Raw genomic sequence first — 25,452 nt, 5'->3', positions numbered from 1 at the left:
TATCTGTAATATACTGATTCTGTTTTGTTGTTTTTAATAGTTGCACCCTGTTTTCATTTAGTCATGCTTTTGTTGTTTTCCAGAACTGAAATTAGTTTAAGATTTAAGACGCCTTTAGAAGAAAAGAAAAATTATAACAAACAAAATCTGCAGTCTTCTCCTTTAAAGTTGCCCTTGTTGAAGTCTTTCTGCATATCACTTATGATGTGGTTTGGCTCTATTTTTAAAAGGATGAAGATCAAACCCAGCAAACAGGCAACATCAGTCCAGCCATCCCACAAAGTTGCTTGGGAAAACCGAAATCTTATTCTTTTCACACTTACTTTGTGGCCCTGCTTTCGAATCACGGAATATGCTATGGTTTTGTGACCTTCGTTTTGTCACACACACAGTTAATCCCTTGCTGATATCTCAGGCTAGTTTGAGCTCATTAATTAGTGGTGTGGAGCCACGGCACAGTTGGTGCTCTGGGTTCTCACTTGGTACCCGCCCACTGACCTTGGTCAAAATTGGCTGAATTGTGAAAGAGGTTTTCTGACAGTCCACAGGGCAGTCGTGTTTGGACTTTGCAGGTGGTTGAGATTCTCTAAATCCCTGGCATAGTGACCCAATCCTGTCATGTCTACGTGAACACGGTGCCCCTCAGACATTTGAAGAGACTGTAAACTCACACGCATTGTGTGAGGTGCTGAAAGATACACAAGTGAAGGCCTCTAAGCTTGGAGAGGCATACACTATGAAAACAACCGATCCAAGCACTGGCCAGCCACAGTGCTCTGTGTATATATGGAAACTGAAATAATTACAATATTACACACAAAACCAGGGGGATGTTGAACTGTTTGTTCCAGTTCTGGGTTTTATCATGAGGGGCCTGCCAGAAAGAAGATGACTAGCAGTTAGCAGTGATGAATTCTTTGCACTGGTGTGTGGTCCTTTTGGAAAGGATATATAAGCAGCTTGAAGCCCTGCTTGATGATTACTACTGTTTTTTTAATTATTTGCAAAGTGATCAACTTAGAGATTTATGGATTTTGGTATGAGGTTAATTTGTAGTACTGTTTTATCTGTTATTATATCATTTAAGCTAGTTTGTTTAGGACAAAAGGTGCTAGCTGCTGGGTCGAAAGTTAAATGGTGGGCAGGGACTAGGCCATTAAGAGTCTCCGTGTGACCAGCGATGGAAATCAACAAAGAACAAAGAGTCCAAAAGAGAGGGAATGTGGGGGGAGCAGGAGGAAAAAAAAACACCTATTGAAAAGGAGTTTGAACTGAGAGAGGTAGAGCAGAGGGATGAGGCTTACCAGACGACCCTGTCTTGTGCCCCTGTAGATGGAGGGGTCTGGTTCTCCATTTCTCAATGGATGTATTCATGGTCTGGTCAGTTGGCTGGAGGAATGCAACTAGAGCAGATATTGCCTTGCACTGGCCTAATGGCTATATCTTGCTATAAGCATGAGGAATTTATGTACAAGCAATATTATTAGCCTATTGTTGGAATATTGTAAAAATAAAATTTTACCCCAAAAAAAGAATTCTGAAAGAGAGGTAACATTTACAATACTGTGGATTTGGGTTACAGAGATTTTAATTTCAGCAGTATGTAGACCATTCTGCTGACCTCTTGTTATGTCTTGCCTTATTTCTTATGTTTATTGAAAGTAGAAGATGTGGGTGGGAGCAGAGATGTGCTGCTGTTAGTGGGCTCAGACCCTTTTAAGTTTAATTGCAGTTGTTCACAGACAGTAAAGACTTCCTCTGCTGACTACTAGACCATAAATGCTTTCCTCTAACTTTAGCTTTGTGATGTTTTTTTTTTCTCCTATTTTGTAATTCAGTAACGACATGTTCAAATGTGGTCAGCTCACTTGGGAGCAAATTGAAGGAAATAGGTCTTATCAGACTTAGTGTTATTAAATGTGGAAGGGGGCAAATAAAGCTCTTATAATCATTTATTCCAGTGTAGAATTGGTAATGTTGTTTTAATCAGCAATTCAAGCCTTTATGATATAATGGATATTTTTGGCTCAGCAATGGATCGAGGGAAAATGGATCGAGATTCTAATGTACTTAATTGTGGTTGGACCTACAACATAGTTGTTTACTGAACAAGTCTCCAGTGCTGACTCTGTTCATTCCTTCATCTGGATAGAATGATAAAATAGCTCCTGTCAAGGAAAAAAGGGAATGTTTAACTCTGTTATAACACAGGTTTTGGACAGATTGTGTAGAATGTATAATAATTTACTTGGATAGCTTATATATATATTAGAGGTTTGTAGTTTATATGGGTTTTTTTTATATCTAAATGTTTTTTGGAATGACTCCTTCCACCCCGTCCAGAATGTGAAAAGAGTACCGTTTCCCCTGACAGGTCCTAGTTTGTATTGGTCTGCATGGGCATGTCTTCACAAGCATCTGTTTGTTTAGCATTAAACTTCCTCTAAACTGCTTAGTGCAATGTTTGCTAAAACTTTCTGCCTCATTCGACATGGTCCTTAAGTGAATTAAGTGGATTTATCATGAAAAGAGTATTCAGTGTCAGCAAATAGACACCGACTCAAATACTATCCAGGTAACGAACCCTTAATTTGAACATGACAACATTTAGATGCACATGAGTCATAATTAAAGCCAGGCAGCCATTTCTCTAATATGTAAATTGGCATCACAGTGTAATTAAAGAGGATTCGGGTCATAGTTCAGATATTGTCAGGCAAAACCACTAAAACAAATGGGGGGCTTGGGATAAAACAAGAAAGTACAAGGCTTTGTTTCCTCACACATCTGCTGAGCACATGGCAGTGCCAGGCAAGAGCAAGTGGGAGATTGGAGTGCAGACGCTGTATATCCCTGGGACTGATTACAGCTCATGAGGAGCTAAAGATTAAATCTTGAATGACTTTGTCTTGATTTCATACTATAAATAAAAACTTAAATGTATGAAGATACATGGCTGTAGGAAATATGCCTACAGTGTGCCAATCACACATCCACTTTGTACTAATGTATTGAATATCCTAAATTTTATACACAAGTTTTTACTCAAGCTTTCAGCTCCTGCATCAATGTGAGAATTCTAAGCATTATTTTGACAACCTAAATTTTCAGAATGCAAAACATGCTGGCTTGCTGCTCTGTTTTTACCCATGATTGACCCTTCTGGCTTCTCCCTGGCCACACATTTCTGGTTTGGTTTAGTTTGCTTGAGTCCACTCACTTTGCCCTGGTCTTGGCTTCATTTAAACTCAGACAGACAGTCCCACACACAGAAGCCCTAAGCACAGAGACTTTGATCAGTTCTTTCTCCTCTAAGGCCTTTGGATCCTGTTTGATGTTGCCCTCGCTGATATGTTTCCCATCAGTGAGCTGGGTTTGCAGTACAGCACATGTGCATCATTGAGGGAGGGAAGAGGGGGGTGGGGGGCTCAGTGCAGAAGTTGTTAAAAGTAGAAAAACACTTGTTGGTCTGAAACTACTCATGGAGAAGTCTGCACAGTTAGCCTTTGTTTTCTCAAATGGGGGTTGAGCAGTGACATTTCTCACTGGTTTTGACTTCAAAATTGGGACCTTGAGTGAGACCGTAAATCAACTGTGACACGCTTGGATTGGATTCTGCCCTGTTGCTGCGTCTTTGTGGATAAAAGCATCTGCCAAATTATGTTTATATCATGTGCAAGAAACATCGTTCCGAAATTAATCAGAAAGAATACTATATGTTAAACAAAGTTAAAAAGACAAAAACTTAAGGCTCTTTAATTGTTTATGATGCATATCTTTAGCCTGATATGATCCCATTGGGCATTAGTTTGTCTGAGCTGAGATGGTATTTCTAATTTGGGCTGCAAATTGTCTGCAGATTCCATTCACAGCTTACCAACTATCTAACAGTCACCAACATATTTTCTAACATTTTCAGAGTGGTGGTGGTGTGAAATTCAGAGGGTTACATTGCTGCCTCTCAGCTCCACAGGAGAGTTTGGGATTTTGTCTGTGTGATTTATGTGGTCTCCCCATGTGTGTGTCAGTTTTGTCTGGGTCCTCTGGTGTTCTCCCACCTCCCAAAATCATACCAGTATGTGGATTGGTGAATCTACATTTTTTTGTCAATTTCATGGAGTGTGTGAATCCTCGTATGGCCTTTTTACACCTGGTCACTTCATGTGTTTTCTCCGATCTGATAGCTGTCTGATTTGTTAAAACTGTTCCATTTACATTAGGCCACATAAATGCGCCTTGGCGAATCGGATATCAATCTGATCTTTCTATTCTTGCCCAATATGCAAATATATTTTACCTCATTTTCGGGGTAATTGAAATGGAACACGCTTTGGTGTGTGCGGTTGCTACAAAACACAGCATTTACTGTTTGCATTTAAGACCCAACGAGACACCTGGGTGAAAGAACGGAGCCAGCACTGGTGGGAAAAAATATTTGTTTCTGGTGCGATGCATGACTCGCGAGTCACCTGCGAGTGCCGTACTTCCGTTTGGGAGGAGTATAGCGCTGACGTATGTGGCTTGAACAACCACGTGCATTTACACCTGTCCAGTTTCATCTGAAATGCGTCCCAGACCACCTCCTGAAGTGGTTTGAGCGATCGGATTTATATCCGTCTCGAAACCGTTTCGGAGGGCATTTAGACCTGGTCTTTTTACGATCAGATAGCTATCGGATCACAGAAAACGCATGAAGTAACCAGGTGTAAAAACCCCCATAGTCAGCTACTGGATTAATTCTAACGCTGACCAGTATAAAGCATTAAACCAAGTGAATCATTATATTGAATTTATATGATTAGTTCAGAATACATGGTTATTAAAACGTGATATAATATTAAAGCCCTTTGTATTGCATTTTCCCTTTTTGCAAGGAACATGTTTACTTTATTTTGCTTTGAACAACCTCCCCTAAGCTAGATCATATTAAGAAATTTTGCGATTTTCAGGCAAACAGACGGCTGAACTGTCTTCGGGAACTTCAGCCTTGCCATCTTTTTCCTTGGTGCTTTCCGCAAGTTTTACTGGGATTTCTCTGTATTTCCACTCGTGGGTGAGAACAAGGTTATGGTTAACTTGGAATAAAACCTTAATGTTAGAATATTACAGCCAGTACCCCAAAACTCTCCTTTTGTTTTTCTTATATCCTCTGTATTGCCCTGGTATCTTCTAGAGTTACTGTAAATGGTGGAGTTTTCACTTCCCTGTGGTCAGAGGGATCTTGTGTTTGCTATGCTCCAGTGTGTTTGGATATGCGGTGCTTGAGGTCTGTTTACAGATGGTTTTATTCATGTTAATTTTGGTTTACAACATCTTAACTGTTATTTGAACATTTGCAGAGCTTACACTGTTAGAGGTGCACCACCCTGTGTGGCACTGAGACAAACAAGATTGGCACTCACAGAACTGATGGGTAAACATTTCAAGTTTTATTCTACACCAATCATTCAGTGAAATTCTCAACTGAAGGTGAAATGGTTAAGTACTGAATCCTTATTGTGTTTGATTGAGGTCCCAAAAAAAGAATGTTTTTCTTCAATTTCAACGTTTGACTCTGAAAGGTTTCTGGCACCAGAGCCCAAGAGTTTTTTTAAACACCAATTCCTCCAAGGACTTTTCTGGCCTCTGTACTGACCAGCATTAAATTGGTTGTTTGGAAATAACTTGTAACCATTAGAAAGAACCAAAGAATGATCAAACAATACATAAGTACTACTTTGCTCACATCTGAGACTTTATTTAAGAACATAAATAAACTGTTGTTTTGACTCACATCTTTGACATTTTTGAAACCACTTCATGGTGGAACATGTACCATGTGTCCGGTGTGGCCCTCCATTACCCTGAGGAAGCTTGCACTTTGGAACTTGAAGAGAAGTGCACTGTTAAAGAATCAAAAGGAACCACATTACAAAATATAAGGGTATTTTTGTCATTTTCATGAGTACCTGCCAAATCCTAAAGGCATACAGGACACCATAAAAGAACCATTTCCTGTCAAGAAAATGGATAACCACACTTACCTAAAGTTCGACATATCTAAACTGACGTGGATTTTGGTTAAATGAATCATGCTGAATATCTCTGTTAGAGACATTGTCTCTCCATCAAAACAAATGAGCTCCTCAAAGTCTTCTTTAAGTATTCTATAGTCATAAGGACATTTCTGAATGGCTTGAAGATTAGGGGGGGGGTGTAGTTTGCTGTCAGGGTCTGAACTCCCAACAATAATGGGTTTTTCTAATATGATGTTCATCTTTGTCCTTCAAATTTGCAATTCTGGAATTCAGAATTTTAGACGCTGTGTCACTGGGTGCTCTGACTTCAACAGGGACAGTGTGGTTCTAAAAAAGGACCACCAGTAAACCCACAACAGGAAACAATAATGCATTTTTCTTTTTACACTGATGTTGTATTGTAAATGATATCATCATTCCACAATCTCTAGAGAACTTTTATTTTCAATGGTACCATTATGCGCTGGGATACAGAAAACAGACACTCAGCCACAGCACAGATTGTTCAGGATTCGTAAGCACACTGTGCTATACTGCATCTTCCAATGAAGAGGTAGACTTAGTGTCAGTTGGGGTGTAAATGTGTCAGAGCTCATACACGTAAAGAGGACAAGACCATGCAGTGCTTGGCAGCTGTGTAACTGACAGAGAACAAATGTAATCTGAGCTGAACAGAGAAGTTAGAAGTACTTGGAGTTTATTAAGGTTTTTGGAGTTTATTAAAGTTACATCAGTGAAAAGAGAACTGCAAAGAATGCAACAAGGTTTAGGTGTCTTTGGGACCAAAGGTATAAATAGTATAAATTTGGACATATTGTCAAAGTTTGATTCCAAAGTTTGATTCCAATACATAACATAATATTAGATTAGGTTTAAGTATTGGGCAGAGCAAAAATGTGCACATTAAATGTCACAAAGCCTAATAAGAGCCAGCTTTCCTTAATTTTAAGATAATCAAATCATTGGGCCTGTATACTGTGGGAAATGTGGTAGTTTGGTGGTTAAGGTGTTGGATTACCGATCAGAAGGTTTTGAGCTCGAATCACAGGTCCACTAAGCTGTCATCGCTGGGTCCATAAGCAAGGCCCTGCTTGTAGAATATGAGATACAATTTAAGTCGCTCTGGATAAGGGCGACTGCCAAATGCTGTAAATGAATAACATGGTTTCTTTGCGGAAAACTCTAAATGTTGTGGGGCATGCAGAGGCAAAAATATCATTCCTCAGTGCGGAAATATGTAACAAACAGAGCAAAAACACTAATCTCTAAATTAGTAATTCATTTTAAATTCAAAGCACTGGAGTAGAAAGATGAAAGAAAGAAAAATGTAGTTTAATTACTTCCTGAGTGCCCGATATGCCATGCTTCCTCTCTTGCACTCAGACATAGCAGCATAGTAACATGAAAACACAGTACAGCACTATATAGTACATTCATAAGCTATGTATGATATCGATGTATATAAGTACATACTCATGGATATCGTGATGATATTTGCACGATATAGAATAAATTACTTCGATGTAAAGGTTTGTTATTGCTGTTATTTTTGTTTACATCTGATCCATTCAGTAAGGATGAAAAGATAGTACATGCTAACTCAACTTCCATAATCAAAGTGTAAAATGTAATAACTGTGAAATTTGTGTGAATTGAGGCTGTTGATCTTTACAGAGAAATCTTTGTTATTCCAGAGCCCTTAAAGCTTAGTTTTGCCCAAGGCGCTAAAACAAATTTCAGTGAATCGTATGTTGTTTAAATATGCTTGAACCTTAAAAAAAGACAATTGTATTTAGTGTGCTTTTATTAACCGAGTTACTGAGTCACATTTACACAAGGAAAGACTCAAATCTATAACGATAACATCATCATGGCTCTTTTATTTAAAATGAATGGACTGGAAGTGAATTTGTTTGATAATTGCTTTTCAATGTCAGATAAAGTCATAAAGAATAGCAATGTATTGTCGAATTTTATTGTGTTTAATATTGAATTATTTTACTACCCTTTCAGTGCTTTTTGGTATTTTGACCTATAACCATATTTGCAGCTGGTGGAATTTTCACATGAAAGACATAGCATGGGGAAACGGGACAAACATTTACAATACACAATCAACAGACCATCTGAAATGCCTTACCATTTGTCTATACACTCCTGTCTAATGCATGAAAAACATGGGCCTTCCATTTATCTTTAGAGTCACAGAACGAGGTGAACCATGCAAAGCTACACACTACTAGCCCCAAGGTCTTCCTCTTTGTTTAGTTTTCTGGCCTCCCTCATTTATTTCCCCATTCGCTGAAATTGGCTATGATTGGTAAGCAAATTGCTTGATTTCATTTGCCCGAATTTCTGAAAATTAGTAGCATTGTATTGTGCTAATTGTTCTGATGTAGAACTAGATATATAACCACAAATAAATGTATTTTTTTGGCATAATTACATAATATACATGTATTCATTTGTATGAAAAGAATATAAAACACAACATGATGCTACCCAGTTGAGGCCTTGCAGAAAAGAAAAAAAGAACATCTTTAATACATCTTTGTAGTCACTAATACATATTCGTAACTGCTTTACTTTTGCATCCTCTTCCAACTTGTTTATCAGTTTCAGAGAAAACCTTGAACATGCTATGTTCGGCATGAGCAAGTGTGATGACTGTAACATCTGCACAGCATGGGTTTGGGTTTTCCACTTCAAGTGTTGAAAACCAGCTTTTTATACTATTCCGAATGAGTGTAAACCTGCTCTAGCAAGTTTCCTGCTGCAAGGAGAAACATTTGCAGTTATGAACAGGTGTCAGTCTTCTTTAGACAAGCCAAATACCAATCTCTCTTCAGTCCCTACAAGGCAACCGGCATTATATATTTACACTGTTCTGTAGCACCTCTTAGTTCTGTCAGATGGTTTTCTGGGAGTATGTTTGACTGTAAGGATGGCACACAGATGTGTACGACCTGGCAGAGTCCCTCTCATGTAAACAAAGTTTGTCTCTTCACTGTTTGTAACAGCACAGTTTGTAAAATAAACTTGCTCGCTAGGGAAAAAAAAAATTTACAACACAGCGGAGTCTGTAAATTCTCATAAATGAACTGCTCTGCCAGCCAGCCATCCCTGCCCCTTTTTCGTCCACAAACATATGCCTGAATGCCTTACTCCAAACATCACATCAGTCACCCTGTTACAGAGCACCAAAGTGGTTCTCGCTGGTGGGAGGTTTAAGTTCAGCCTCTGCCAGTGGGAATAATGTGAACCGCAGAGATGTGCTGGAGCTCAGTGTTTGGTTAATGTGTATTTTGTCAACTTTCCAGTAGGAGAATTAAATACAGGAGGAGCCACAGTCTGTACCTTCCAAGACCAGCTGGTAGTGTGCTTAAAATAAGACATTGTTTCTGGCATTGCTGTTTTCAGTGCCCATGCTCAACAGACTTGCTTCCTAAAAGAGGAAGCTAAAACAAAAAGTGATTTAATGTGCAGTAGTTAATGTTTAACACCATGAATTAAAGCATGGTTAGGGTGTTTACGGGAAGATTCAAACCCTCTGTGGTCTGACAGTACTATAATAATGATATTACATCTTCCAATACCATTTATAGCGATTGTCTTGATGATAATATACAGTTGTTTGGCTAGTATTTTTTGTTAAGTACTCTATTAAATTCTGTTTTGGTTCAGCAGATCATAAAATACTTAAAGCTACTACTTAGAAACTATGTAAAGGAAGTAGAAGCCTTCAGTGATGAATGATGTAAGTGCTTCTCCATGTCCTGTAGTTGGTCTCGACTGAATAAGGAAATGGCCTTTGGCTTTGTAAGATCTGCCAATGTCTAAAAAATGGATGGAAAATAAAATAGTCATGGCTCATGATAAAATGCTAACCATAAATTACAGAGAACCTTTGTACCTCATTGAGATCGGTATCTCCAAGTAAAGCTTTGTGTTACTGTGTAAGGAAAACTGAACTGCCTGCTGTGCATAGAATGTTGGAGTATTGAAGTACAAGTGGTCAAATTGTGAGAAAACAAATCATGGGTGATGTGAGTTCAAATAATGGAGTAAATGGTGGGGAGGACAATCACAAACGTTTCAAATTGAGCTCAGTTAATAAATAAAAAAACTTTTTTCTCATCATAGACTTTTGACTGTTAGTGTCCCATAATGCTCTATGAATGTGGTTGGACAGAGGGTCCAAATGGGATATTGCAGGCATTTCTCGAATGACTGAAGGTAGACCAAGAGTTTTAGTAAGTTGATTCATGTTGAACTATGTTTGTTTTTTCAACGTTTATCATCAACCTTGGTGTGGAAGATAGAGCACTGTTTCTGGATTTCTTTTTTATTCTTTTATATTCTGAGAGGCCGTTCTTGCTGCTAAGGTCATTGAAAAGCTATATGTAATCGGTTCTCGGCTTAGCATTTTTGACCCCACAATAAATCTACTAAAAAACTATTTTTTAAACTTCCAGACTTATTCTGAGCTATACTTAGTGTCATTTTTGTTTAATTGTGCAAGAAGGTGGTGTTACAAATAACAGTAACTGATGAAAAATTAAATTTAATATTTGTATTCTAACAAATTTAGTCAAATTATTTTGATTTTGCTGAAATTAAAATGTAAGAGAAGACTAATTGGCTTATGTACAATAGACACAATAATTAAAAGCATTAATCCCCTACGCACACAGACACAGTTTTCAATTCCGTGCGTCCGCCTGGGGTCTCATCATGTTTATTTATCCACCATATGCAAAGTGGAGGAAAGGAGATGATAAATGAGTCTCTTGTTTCTGGCTCTTCAGGCAAAAGAATAGCATTGTGTAAACCTAGCACTTTTAACTCCATGTGCAATCTGAATAACCTTTTTTATATACAGTCATACACATGCATCAGTGAAAAGTTCAGTTAAGCAAAATGCACATCACACCTCATAAACTGTTACCAAAAAATAACAGCATTGTCAATCTCTAATGACCCGTTCACATCTCCAGTAGACCCTGTTAAAAAGTCAAAGTCAAAAGCCAAGAATAACTAGCGTGTGTGCTACTTTGGTCTCTCACTTCAACTTTTGCTTCAAGTCAGGCCAAAACTGCATAAAATGGTTAGCCATAGTGCATAAACTGTGAACTGGTGGCCTTGACGGTGAATTAAAATTCACAATTTTAATTGGTTTAATACTAACCTTATGGTCAGAAGTATGTGGACACCTGACACCCATGCATGGGTTTCAATAACTTCCAGATTTATTCCCCCTTTTGCTAATATGATGACCTTCACTCCTCTGGAAAGTCTTTCCACTAGATTGTGGAGTGTGGCCGTGGGGTTTTATGCTCATTCAGCTACAAGAGCAGTAGTGAGATCAGGCACCGATGAGGAGGAATAGAGTGCAGTTTGTGTTCTAGGTCTTCCAAAAAAAATTGTTCAATGGCGTTCACTTGTGTTCTCTGCCACATTGGCTGACTGCTTTTTTGTACCCCACTTTGCACACATGGACATTGTCATGCTGGAACACTGAGCTAGAACTTTTACTTCCAGTGAAAAGGATTTGTAAGGCTACAGCATAGAGACATTAAATACAAGTCTGTGCTTCCAACGTATGACTGTGGCAAGTTTAAGGAAGACCTTTGTATGGGTGTGACTCTCTGTTATACACATACTTTTGGCTATAAAATTTATGTAAGTTTATAGCACAACACTGGTGGTCGGATCTCTAAGCTACTTGTCTGTGTAATAAATCTTGGCCTGGAGGATAAGGATAGATTTTTTTTTTAAAATGTTTTTCCTCTGTGACCTTATATGGACAGAAGAAGAGACCGTTGAAGGTCCAAAGCCATTCAATCCACAGTATCATTCCTGTGGGATGCTATTATACATGTGTGCATAATTCTATGGATAAACATTAGGGGTGGTATGGACAATTACATTCAAATGTAAAAACTACATTCCAGCATTTTAGCTACATCCACAAATCCCCAACCAGAGTAATCTTTGACCCACTGACTGAATGAAATGTTTGTTGAAATGGGAGTCATGTTTAGCTCTGAAGTTCTTGCTGTTAATTTTGGTAATTGTTCATATATGCAGTAATGTTGCTTCTTAGAGGAGAGGACTTTAATCCAGTTATAAAATACCCCATGTTCATTAAAAAGAAATGGGGTTTGGAAGAATAGACTCTTTGATCTTTAGCTGTTTTGCCTCACAGATACACAAGGCAGGCCTCAACTGTAATCTCTGGCATGTACTCGTAGTTCCTCACTCTTTGAAGCTCTAGAACTGAAATTTTGATTAATTGCAAACACATATCACATGAATAGTTTCGAAAATGTTTTCTTTTGGTGATGAATTTTAAACTCATCACCCACATCATAAGTCACAATGCTTGAATATGTTTTCCGACAAGCTGTGGGACTAAAACATAAATCATCAATGTTTGATTAATGACCATAATCTGAGCAAATGGCTGGAAAAAATTGTTTATGCTGGCATTGTGAAAATAAGCATTGCTATCCAACTAACCACCTGTGCTTATCATTAGAAAAATGTGGACTTTCTGAAGTCTTTGTAGTTACATTGTCCATAAGGCTATAATACACAACATAAAGCATTAAGTCGTACAATGCCTGCATCTGCAAAACATACTAGCAAAAGACCATCATTAACGAGCCAAATTCTACTCAACCTTATAAATCCTGGCATGCACCTAAAAAATGGGTATTCCATGAGCAACATAAACTGTCAATTTAGGGATTTATGAAGGTGTAAGTACTATACAATTAAATGTTTCCTGTTGTCCTCTGTATTAGCTCATTAAGAGCATACAGGGATTTAATGTGTGTTGTCCTGTTTTCTAAGATGTGGTATCCTAAACTGTGTAGCAGAGCCTGGCAGCTATGTTGCTCCAAAAAATGTGGGGAAACTTACTCAGGCCCTTTAACTTTTGAAAAGTAATTACGCCATGTAACTTTAATTCTCATTTGCATAGTACTGGCAGGAAAGCAGTTTATGCTGTTTGATTACTTGGTTATTTGTTGGCTGACAGTTGTGCTGTATTTTAAAAATGAGATAATATTTGAGGAAATTAGATGGTATTTTTTTTTTAACTTGGATCAAATCACAGTTGTGCAAAAGGTTAAACAAAAGACGTGACTGACCAGATATTTTCTCTTTTTCACAAACATGCCCTGTGGAGAACAAAAAAGAACAAAAACAATAAGGTTTCATGCAATATCATGCATATTCAGGTTAAGAGATTTGGTTATTGTTCACATCAGCAATCAGAATGAGCAAAAAGTGAACACAGTGACTTGTTTGTTGGTGTAAAATGGGCAAGTATAAATGGGTATTTCAAAATCTTCTGGTCACATGGGATTTTCGTGCATAACAGTCTTATGAATTTACATGTTGTAGAAAACAAAATACATCCAGTGAGTAGCAGTTTTGTGGGATGAAATGCCTAAATGAGAGGTATCAGAGGAGCATGGCTAGACTGGTTTGGGCTGACGAGAAGCTTATGAAGTCAACCACTTTTCATAACGTTGTAAACAGAACGGTATCTCACGTGGAGACTTGAAATGGATGAAACAACAGTGGAAGACCACATCAGGTTGCACTCCTCTTGTCAGCCAAGACAGGAACCCAAAGCTATGATTGGCACTGGCTCATTGACACCGGGTTGTTGAAGAACGGACAAATATCAACTGGCCTTTTTCCTGCTTGTTGCCGGAGAGATCCTTGGACAAGTCAGAGTTAATTTTCTTGCGTGAATATGTGTTGGTGCATGCTGCCCTGCAATTAATTGTTCTTATTTAAATCACTGGTATTGGTGTTTATATGCTTTTTTGGATGGATACCATTTAATCTTTGACCCCAGTTTAATTGCTGGGTGTTACAAGTGTTGAAAAAAATTAGGTATGTGTAGTCAGAAACCTAATAAGTCAATTAGCTATAATTACTAGCTAATGGTTATTATTAATTTTCAGCAGTGGTAGGTGTGTGCTGGCTTGTGTGCTACACATTTTTCTCATATTTACTGAGGAAGTGCGTGCGTGCGTGTGTGTACTGCAGTTGACTTACATTCAGTACTTTTGACATAAAATTTTCAGAGCCATGAAACCCCATTAATTATTTGGGGTAGGAATTATTGCTCTCTGTTTTTCTTGGTGCTCAACGAGTGATATGTGATATGATTTATGCCAGGGGTCCGAGCAGCATGTGGTTGAATCTATAGCTCCACTGGCACAGCATGCAGCCAGCCTAATTACAGTATAAGGTATAGGGGGCTGGCAGCACACATGTACCTGATATTGTAGTGCAGCCTCCATTTTGTTCACTTTTATATTTAGCGGCCTTGTTATGACTACCAGAATTCCTGTCGATAAACACAGAGCTTGGCAAGTTGTATGCAGTGCAGTTTATGTCTGTGGAGAGAGCTCGAAGAGCTGTTATTATCCCATCATTTGTGCAAAGGATCTGAGGAGCAGAGCTAGAGTGCTGCCATGTAATTACATTCTGGTTTAAAAAAAAAACTTTAGTAAAATCAGATCTTCCTTAAGTCCCTCATTCCTTCTCCTCTGCATGTATGTGTCTTTCTTGCTGTATTTTTAGCAAGTTGGCCACAGTGTTACATGTTGTACACTTCCGGATCTCCTACAGTGACAAGAGTTCAACTACTACTCTACCCAGTCATTGGCTCTCATTGAGGTTTTTTCTGCTTACACGTGCAATGTAGACGTCACTGTTAAAATGACATCAGCTTCGCTCCTCACTGTTACCAAGTTAGCCACTCCAATAACAGTGAACAAATTCCTTTCGGAATTGTAAAAACGTTATAATTACAAGGCATACATAACAGGGATTTTGTTTATTGTTGTTGAGAGCCTTGAGTTTTGCCAACATAAAGGGTTTTCCTGAGGGTCCTCATTTACTAGATCTAAGCCTGAACCCCGTCACAGTTGAAAAACAAGGATGAAAAAGCATGGAAATCTATAAATTCATGATGTCTAAAACTCAAAGCATTATTTCCTGTCACTGTACATTTTGGGGACTTTATCCAAAGTTCAAGTCTTTACAAAAACTAGGCTATAGAACTTGACTTAATTAGGCACAGCTTTGCTTAAGGTGCATTGGGTAGACCTTGGTCTGGCAGCAGCACGGTGAAAAAAAAAAAAATAAAACACACATTCAGTCCATGCTGATGTGTATATATTACCCTATTTTCCAGACACTGTGATGGCTAGTTTGGTAGCTTGGCAGCTAGCTTTGCCATTTTTTTTTCATTCCGGTTTATGACTAGGAAGAGAACAGGTTTAAAATGTTATGGTCCCAAAAAGTGTAAACTTATTTAAATTTGTTAAATTAAAATGAATGATCTCTTTCCCTTGGAAATATGTAGCTAATTCAGCTAATTTGACTTCCATCTTCATGTTATTCACAGTCAGCATGATTAAGCCATCTTGGAGAAGCAGCATATATCTTTGCTCTACCCTTTTTCCTGCTGGCCTAACTTCAGTTTTTTGCAGTAGATCATGTTCTTCTGTATGCTTTCTTATGATCTGGCCTCATCTCTCATCAAAGAGTGCTAAACTTTATCTTGTGTCATGGTTTCCCGCTGCAGTTTGGTTTGTTTGGATTTATGATGTGCTCATTGATGTGGTGGATAATTGCTGTACAATGATGTTTCCTGTAATTCCAGCACCTGTAAGTATTAGTGAGTAAAAAAAGGAGGCTTCGTAAATGAACATGCTTTTGCCAGGTGTCTACTTTTGCATTTGACATGTTTTGCTGTATAACATTATGCAATTTGCACATGTTTGCATCTCAGGGTAAGAATTTGGCTTTACTATAGTTATTACATAGTGATGAAAACTTGTAGGAACACCTCATTGGGTACCCTCTTAGTTGAACAATAGAGGTTTTGTGGTGATACCATTTCTCCCTCCAGCTAGAAACTACAACTATGCACTTGAGCCTCACTGCCTCTGTCTCTTGGGGATGGACACTGGTATTATGTCAACCGAGTGTCACAAAAATAACAGACTTTAAATGTTGCCATGAAATTACATCACCTCGGTCATTACAAGGTTCTTACATGGTGGTAAATTAAGTGTGTAATTCAAACCTCAGGAAATATAGTGAGTTTAGTGTGACATTCTTGGTGAAAGGCCATTTCCAATTAGAAGGCTGGTTTAATGCCAGGTTACAGAAGGCCACAGAAGGCCACAGAGGATGTGGTCATTTGATTTTTTTTTATTTTTTTGTGTGCAATGTACAGTAGGAAAAGAAAAATGGTTTGGAATGGAATGGCGATAATTGTATTGCAGGACTAACATACTACTGATGTATTACTGTGCAATTGGCTCATAGCCATCTAAACTCAGCATCCTCCCTAACATGCAGTAAAACCACAAGATTGGCTTTCGAGACCTGAAAGTACAGGAGTTGATTCCAGTGACAGGGTCATGAGAGACTCATTGACCGGGTTCTTATTTCTTTTTGGCCCAAATTATAAACCTGAAAGGAAATGGACTATGGTGTTCAGGTACTTCCCACCATTCCTCTTCCAGGTTGTCAGATATGTGGGCCAGCGGATATCAGGCACCTCCAAGGGGCTGTTTTTCATAAATGTCATTCTGTGCTAAGAGCATCTACAGAGATACTACACCTTGGGGGTTCCTTCTGTACTCCAAGCGTGAGTCACATGATTTCTGCCTGAATCCAGTTTATGCATACCAGTGCATGTTGTGTTCAGTATGTTTTTGGTGTTTGGCAAGGAGAAAAGTTCCTGGCAAATCACACCAGAACTCAGAGCTAATTGATCTATAGCAGATAGAAAAAGTTGACAGTTTTGGAAATTTGCTTAACAGGAAGCTTCACGACTTATCTGCAGCTCTGCATGACTTATTATTTTTATGTGTTTTTTTCCCAGAAAGCAGCCAGCTACAGTAAAGTGACTGCTCGTCAGGTTTTTTCACATTTCCCTCATTTTATTTTATGACTCTGGCACCCATCTCATGACAGAACGACCCACTGGAGGGCAAAATAGAGTGTTAACAAGCTCCTGCATTTTCAACCTGGCCAAAATTGCACCCCTGCCGCCCCTTTCCTCATCCGAGTGCGTGGCCATGCCCATTGGGGAGTTCGAGAAATGGAATGGGGGCTTTTCAGCCTCTGTGCTCTTTGCTGTCACCTCTTTATGAGTGCTCCAGTGCGGCCTGCTTACCGACGGTTGCCAGGCACAGTGTACACTGAAAAAGGAGAATGGGCTGTGAAAGGCGACGATTCAGGGCCCCGAGCACACAGGCATGCTGAGCCAAAATAATCAGATCAGCCTCTTGACCGAGACTTTCACACTGGCCCTTTTGTTTTTTTTTTGTCCACCCTCCTTTCTACAATATAGGCACCCCGAACTCGGGTCTGCTTTTAAAGCGGTGGAGGGGAACTGGTTATTTACAAGAATTTTGTTTTGTATGTGAATTAAATTTATTGGATTGGGAATGATTTAGGCCAAGGAAAGTTGCGCATGACATTTTCAAGTAATATATAAGACCATGTCAATTTTAGTATAGTCTTGACCTGAGAGATGGAAAGTCAAGATACCTTTTGTACACTTTGCTGGTCAGAATCCTAAAACATATATATGGAATGTATAGTATATCAGAGACTATTTTAGCTGTATAATGGAGAAAACAAAAAGAGACTAGTTAATCTTGTCAAGCCCATTCATACCATTATCATTATGGATTTCTCTTTTCCGATAGCAAGATACATTAACATCAATGGACATAATACACCTAGGTTTGCATTGCTAGTTGTTATGGCAGCAATTTGTGAGAAATGTAAGAAAAAAAAAGAGCTTATCTACATTCTTGGAACTTCATGGAATGAATCTCAAAGGTATTACATCAGCAGCTATTTTAAATAAATCTTGTTTGACTTCCTTCAGCGTTAGAAGCACCTCAGTAACACTGTGGCTTATGGAGCGTTCTCTAAAATGTAAAGTTTCTCTTTACACATAACAAACTAAACTGCTGTTGATTGTGACATTTTTTTAGACCCACACTTGAGGAAGCAGTCCTTCACACTTTCAAACAGTTGTTAGCTCAAAGCCATGTGATGCAAGAGCTGATTTTGAGCAAGATGACAGCGATAGCTATGCAGCTGATGTTAGCACTCAAACAATTAACGTCTCTGTCTTCATTAGTCAACCTGTGTGAGATTAATTCGCTTTGGTTCCCAGCCAAAAAACAGAGTTACTCATTCATCTTAGTTCACTCCCTCAGGACATGGCAAAGCAGCATGGCAAGGTTAGCCTGCACATTCTCTCTTCCCCCAACCCCCCAACCCCCCCCCAAGGGTGCTGCAAATTCTTTGCTACATGGTCAGAGGTTAGAAACTTGTTAAATGTTATTTTATCTCTTTTTTGAGATGGAGAAACCTCATTTCATATTTCTTGTTTTTAACTTAGACTAAAAACCATAAAGGTTCACAAGACAATTCCCAGTGATGTAAGCTAAACTTTGGAGGGAACTGTTTATTTCCAGTTTTCTTTGGATATGTGTGAAGTTGTCACTTATCCTCCTACCTCACAACGTGTGGATAAGTTGCATCCTCCCTCGGTACATCCCTGCGGACACAAACATTTGTAACGGTTCAGCTCATCCAGCCTGGTAGGCTGAGTTCTCCATCCAGCAATAACATTCCTAACTGCTTGTAGTCTGATTTTATTAGCGAGATCTGCTCTGCTAATCGCAAGCTGCAAGAGGTCCTGTTTTGTCAGTCAACGTATTGGTCTCATAAAATCCGCCTGGGCTTTCAGCATATCATTCAGCTGTGCTTGAAGGAAAAGAAGCTTTCTAGGGGCAATGATAAAATACAATTTCAGAAAAAAGGGTGTTAAACTGTTTGTTTCCATGATCACTCAGGCATACACCTATTGTACAGTCAGTATGTGTGTTTTTGAAAATTGTAACTATGATTTTTTTTTTTTTACTCAAAACGGAAATTACAGCTCAGTTATGTACCTTAAATCTTTTTAAAGGTATACTACGTCCACATTTCCAGGTGAAATATATGTATTATGGCTTCAAATAACCACTTCAAAAGGTCACTTACCCAACAACAAGGAACGCTTCAGTTTATTACCCTTTATTATCCGAGAGTGTGTATTCTGTGGCTTTTTATGCTGCACATAGCATTTTTTAACACAAATGGATTATTTGAACATTTTTTTAAATAAGTTTCTGGTTGAGCTGTTTTTAATGTCTGTAAAATATGTGTAAAAAAATGCCATTGAATGATTTCTATAATAAATGAATGTGTTACTTGTTCCAGTCACATAGCTATAATAATCTACTACTACTACTATAAATTAGTAGAAATTTAATGTATTTTGAAAGTAATGGGTCAGATCACTGCAATGAATTCAATAAAACATGTAATCTGCTATATACACTAAAGATACCTTTAAATTCCGTTTGTTCGCAGAATAATTGTTCCAAACTTTGGTAACCCCTGCAGATGTTTTTAAACATCTTGCTCCAGCATGTTGTACAAGCAGTGAGTGTGGAATTAGACGAGACACTCCTGATTAGACTTCATTACCCTTTGTTCATTAATGCTAATAGCCAGGGCAGTGCATTCTTGAACACTCCATGCTAATAGAGTGCTGTGTAATTATGTGGGCGATTCCAGCACGGACCAGCTGCTTACTGCATGCCAAATGTGGTTTCCTACTCACAGACTCCTAAAGCGATTATATACGAGACAGTCATAAAGATTAGCAGAACTAAGTATAACAGTTGCATAAATCTTGCCTCCTGAGTGTTAACCCGTTTTGATGTCTCGATGTATCAGACGAGAGGGAACAAGAAAAGCAGAGGGATATGTTTTAGTGTGAGTGTTTTCAGAAATAACATGTTATTAGGACTTTTAACCCCTCGGCACAAAATAACTCCCTGCCTTGTACAAATATAATGGTTCTTACATATTATTTATTTCCAGAAGGAAACCATTCTTCAGTTAAACAGGATTGTAATTAGCCTGTGATTATTTAAGGATGAAAATCTCCCAAAACCTCAGATGAGCTACTATTCAAGTGTTTAGATGCCTTATACGCTGCTTAGTCTTTTTCAGGTGTTTGCTGTTTTTGGACAGAAAGCCTCATTCCTCTTTGGCGTGTCATAGGCATCAGTGCTTTTATCTCTTATTTCTGTTTTATATTTGCATGTGTTTTGCATTACATCAGAGCCATTCTAATCTCCCATGCTATGCTTTGTGATTAATTGAGTTTTCCTTTAGGTACCATTGCAGGGATGAACTCATCCGTTACTAAATCCCAACCTGGCAATGTTCTCTCTCATCAGCATCACAGTAATTGGGTACTTTATTGCTAAAGATCTACCCACATACATACGTAATGCGTGTTCAGGTTTCAGCATGAAATTTGTGTTTCTGTGAGGTTCACGCCTCTTGAATCCGAGTCGATTTTCTCCTGCAGCTAAACATTTTCTATGATTTGCTTCTCTGCTTATTGAATCTTTATAGAGTGGCTAATACTTACATTTATTTCAACAACATGCAGAAATAATGTTGGCGCATCCTGTAGTGGGATTTGACTTAAGTGCTCTTAACGGATAGCTTGTGTTATTTCTTGCTGAGTGACTCGTTGTGCGTGTCTGTCTGCTGTTAAAAAGGAAGAGTTGAGGTGAAAATGCAGGAATTTTATTTCCATCGGAATCAAATTTGCTTGCCAAAACATGGAGCATTAGTTTCAGTTTAGGCAAACATGAAGAGATTTTTAATCATTAAATCTTTCAACGCTTCCAAATAATTTGAAAACACAAAGTCCAACTTGTATCCAAGATTATGTCAGTGAGAATCCACTAACTCTTTCCCTCTGTTTTCTGCAGCAGCCAGCGTGAACCTGTCAGAGTCTGGAGAGATTGAGCCATTGGCCGAAGCCCAGAGCGGAGGCTTGCCAACATCCGAAGGTACACTCAACTCTGAACTTCTATACGTAGCCCCTTTACATTATAAAACACAGGTCTTTAGGCCAGGTTATCTTCATATCCTGGATGAAGGGTACCAAAGCCTTTAGCCGTTTCTCAGTCTTGGTCCATTTATAGTTTTAATTTGTTTCACACTGGTCTTGTTTCCTCAGCTGCTAGAACTAATCCTTTAGAAACTTTTTAGAAAGTGATATCAAGCTTTTTTTTATTACCCAATCAAGCAGTTTACAGTTCAGCATCAAGAAAGAAAAACTAACTTGAAGTTACCTGAAGGAAGAACTGAGCTGTCGGATTGCCTGATTTTGATATTGCAGATGAAAATGTCTTTGGAAAATTCCTGGTTAAATCAATCGTCTTTTTAGATGCTTATTTTGTTGTTGTGTCTGTATTTAATGATCTTTGCTCTTTCTTTCTTATGTGCGCACTGAGAGTTGCAGTTCCTGATTCTCAACCAATGCTAATCCTCATTTAAAGTTCAGGCTCATGACATGCTTGACTAATTCTCCATGATTGCAAGTCCCGGAAGTCATTATCCTTAAATTAAGCATAAGGTCATAGAGGTCACTTTTTTTTTTTTACTCATTTCTGTTTATGCCACTATCTTTGACCTGGATTCAAAACATGACGTCTGCCCCTCCTTAAAAGCAGTGACAACTAACAGCCCCTCAGACCCCATTTAGGAGCATTTACAATGCTCTGGTTCATCACATGGATGTCAGCTGCATAGGAAGGCTCCTTGTGAAGATTTAGATCTTGATATACGGCTTCATGTGGTCGTGCCTTTACTCAAGCCTTCAATCCACATAAATCATGTAGAAAGGAAAATGAACCACTTGGTCCTGCCAGGCCTGTTTAAGAGCAGCTGAAGAAAAGGGAATGTTGCACCATGGAGAATTGCTATATTTGTGTTGGCCATGATGTGAAGGCTTTGGAAATTAAGATAATCAGTTTTTGAAAATGAGCACAAGACAAAGTGATGAGGAACATGTTTCAAAAGCATACTTTTTATAACAAATGGCAGTGTGAAGTAAAATGTAAAGCTATTAACATGAGGTTTGACCCTTGCTAAGGGCTGTTTGAGATCTGGATTATGTTTGGAGTTGTTAATTTTGAATCCTAGAAAGCAAAGTTGATACCCTGGAGTGTGTTTAAATTTCACTTTATTTGCATTTGTACACACCCTAGCCAATATGAGAGGGAAAGGAATAAGTCGATCTCTAAGGAGTGAGGTCAGGAGTAAAAAACAGAGTAGCGTTTCAAATCCAACTGATTACAAATGAAACCATATAATAATAATAATAATCTAGTCTGTTGCTTTTCTGAGCAAGTGCTCATCTGTCAGCACTTTGTATTGCGTGGGTCTGATTCATTGATGCTCAGGCCGACCTTTGGACTTGTTAAGTGTATCTCCATGACAGTTTTGGCTATGCTGTTCATTTTCATTACACATTCTGGATGGCCATGTACACAGATGTGTTGGCTTGATGGAAGAGGTGGCAATACCTCAAAGAGGAAGGAGTCTTGTCGTTCTCATTTATACCTTTCAAAATTCAGAATCAATGAACTGCTTTCTCCTTTCTTTCAGAGAATTTGACATTTGTCCAGGATTGACAATGGATTGCACCCAAATCAGGTCCTTTTTACTCATGCAGATTCCTAGAAGCTTGCCTTTGCCACTGATTAACGGAAACGCTATATTTTCAGGTTGTCGGTTTGTCCGAGATGCTCATTAGTATTTTTCAAGAACAAATGGCTGAGCGTTTGTAGGATTTATATCTGCTATAATGTCCGTCCTGTTTAAAGTATATTTTACGATCTTACTTGCATATAAATTAGCAGCAAGAAGAACTAGACATGTGGTGGAAGAATTCGCTGTTCAATTTGATTTCCTCATTTTCCACTGTTATAAAATATCTACCAAGCAGAATGAACGAAGGCTAGAACATGCTTCTAGAACCACACTTGGAGGAAAGCAATGTCTTCCCTCTTCCACATACCTGAGGCCACAGAAACTTAGTTAACTAGTGTTGCTCTAATTGTCAGAAGAGAAAGAGAGAAAGTTACACATTCTTTGATTGCTTTTATGATGTACTAATTACTAATAATGATGCTCTTTAGACTTTTGTAGTTTGTCTCTCCACCTTGGGTGAACTGGTATTGGTTTTTAAGCAAGAAGTCAGTGTCAAGTGGCCTTTAGCTGGTATGGTGGTTAGGTCAGGGAGGGCTATAGTGGCTTGTCAGCAGCCCCTACATTGTTTAGCACCTCAGTCATGGCCAGCCACAAGCAAGCAAACTTGTGCTAACCAGTGTGCCAGCTCCTCTGGCCTGGACACAACAGCAAGTACACTGAGTAGCTGAATAGGTTTAAATAAGGACTAAAGAAACCGGGATCTTTTCAGAGGATAAGGGGGAAAATAGCAAAAGGGGCAGCAGAATGGTGAAAATAGACAGGCTAATAACAGTGGGCTAGGAAACATTAATTAAACATGGTGGTGACATCATGGTTGAGTGCACTTTTGTGGTGATGGGCACTGTTAGCAGAGTTTCCATTGCGTCAGGTCTAACGCTGCCTCGAGCTCCTGCTGTACAGCCATTTTAAGCACCCTCTCGTGTAGCTGGTGGCCTGGCTGCGTGATCTGTGCACATTCCTGTGCTGATTCAGTTGACTGTAATTTGCATTGGAGCAACTGAGGTGAAAGTGAAGTTAAATCTGTCTGTGGTGGAATTCTTCAAATGGGTCATAAAAGTAAGCGTTGCCATTGGCGAATGCACTGTCCATGTACAACACAAATTTGCAGTATCATGGTTAGTGTGGTTTCTTAAAAATGCTTGAAGAAGCATGCCAAATCTTTCATTACTTGTGAGGTTGTTTTTGCCAATTCAGTTTAATCATGCATTCTTTCAGCAAAAATACAATTATCAGATTTAAAGACATTTCGAAGCTTTTTATTGTTTAATATTTAAGCTTCTTCATCTTTTTTACTCATCACGATTGGCACTTACACATCTATTTTAACTGTGTTGCACTTAACACTAACGAATGAGAATTAAAAGGGCTTCTGCTGAATGTGCATTGTGACAGCAAACGATGCATCGCGGCCCAAATTTACAGAAAATATACAGTACTTTTGAAAAATTGCAGCCGAGTTGTGCTTGATTTTAAATTTCGTAAATTTCAGAACGTATTCACTAATGTTTTTTAACATTAATGTCTGTTAACATAAACAAACATTTAAGCAAATTAATTAATAAAACTGACGTGCCCTGTTGCTCTTTCTCAACACCTGGTCTTTACACAACCCATCAGGTGTAAATTTAAGATTAGAAAGAAATCAAATATGTTATTATTATTTGTTTATTATACGTTTATCATTATTTGTGCTAACTGCCTGCTAAACTGGCTTAGAGAGCTAAAAATATTAACTTGACAAATTGGGTTATAACTGTTCTTACCATATTAGAACACATCAACCACTAGAAAGCACCAAATCGCCCATTTGAAACAGTCTAGCAGTACCACCAGCAAAGGTTCTTCCTTCTTGGCAAAAAGATTGGTGCTGTGCCACCTTTTAAGGGTACATATCATGCCATCCACCAGCTGTAATGCTGCTTGTCAGAGCTTGCCCGTGTCCTGATCCAGGCAGAGGAAAGCAGACAGCATATGCTCTCATGTATGTGGCTGTGAACTGGCAAGCTTGTTACGTGTAAAGAGCAACAGGTGTGCATTCTGTAAATCAATATTCAGCATAAAATCCGCATCATTGTCAGCTAAATTTCCCCATGTAAGAATGATCTAATTGCTGTTACAAAGCAAAATGTTAAACTCATTCAAATAGATGTTTCTTGTCCCCACTCACCCTTTAGAAAGATGTTGTTTATTTATGCTTGTTCCAATCAGCAGATGGGCATCGTCCAACAGACCTGTTGCCTGTGGGAGGGGGAAAAAACAAAGCAAATCATTCCACATTTGGAATTAGACTCTGATCTGCATACATTTTTCCTTTACTTTACCCCCTTCAAAAACAAATTATGTCTTGACAAATGGGAATAAGCAATCTGACCGAGTTGCCAAGTACATAGCGCCCCTCTTTTCTGTGTTCGCGGCTCTGTTTTTGGCCTTTAACTGATATATCCCCCATAATCCAGGTTCCTGGATTTAACTGGACGAGAACATGACTGTTGTTTTCCCACATAAAGCATTATAACCTGGTGTGTCAGTCCCACATTTAACGTCTTATCAGTACTGTCCATCACTCTGGCACATCATAGCTCTAAATGAGCGTGCCCAGAACAGACAGCTTGCAAATCATTTGCACCCACACCGATGAGAGATTGCTAAGAACCTGTAAGAACCTGCCTGTTGCGCAATGCGTCACTTACACTTTCTTTTTCAATATCTATTGCGCTTTCTCTGTTGTTCTGTG

The 25,452-nt window shown here is 38.7% G+C and overlaps 1 protein-coding gene across 2 annotated transcripts in view; it reads left to right on the top strand.

Moving 5' to 3' along the window:
* Positions 1-25,452, top strand: part of ror2 (receptor tyrosine kinase-like orphan receptor 2) — a 65,049-nt gene that overhangs the window by 22,093 nt on the left and 17,504 nt on the right. For both annotated transcript variants that reach the window (XM_047804865.1, XM_047804866.1), the window contains exon 2: positions 20,930-21,010. In XM_047804865.1, the coding sequence (XP_047660821.1) occupies positions 20,930-21,010 (81 nt within the window). The remainder of the gene's footprint in view (positions 1-20,929; positions 21,011-25,452) is intronic.

Source organism: Tachysurus fulvidraco, chromosome 20 (assembly GCF_022655615.1).
Source record: "Tachysurus fulvidraco isolate hzauxx_2018 chromosome 20, HZAU_PFXX_2.0, whole genome shotgun sequence".
Lineage (NCBI taxonomy): Eukaryota > Metazoa > Chordata > Actinopteri > Siluriformes > Bagridae > Tachysurus > Tachysurus fulvidraco.
This window is presented reverse-complemented; position numbering and strand designations above follow the sequence as displayed.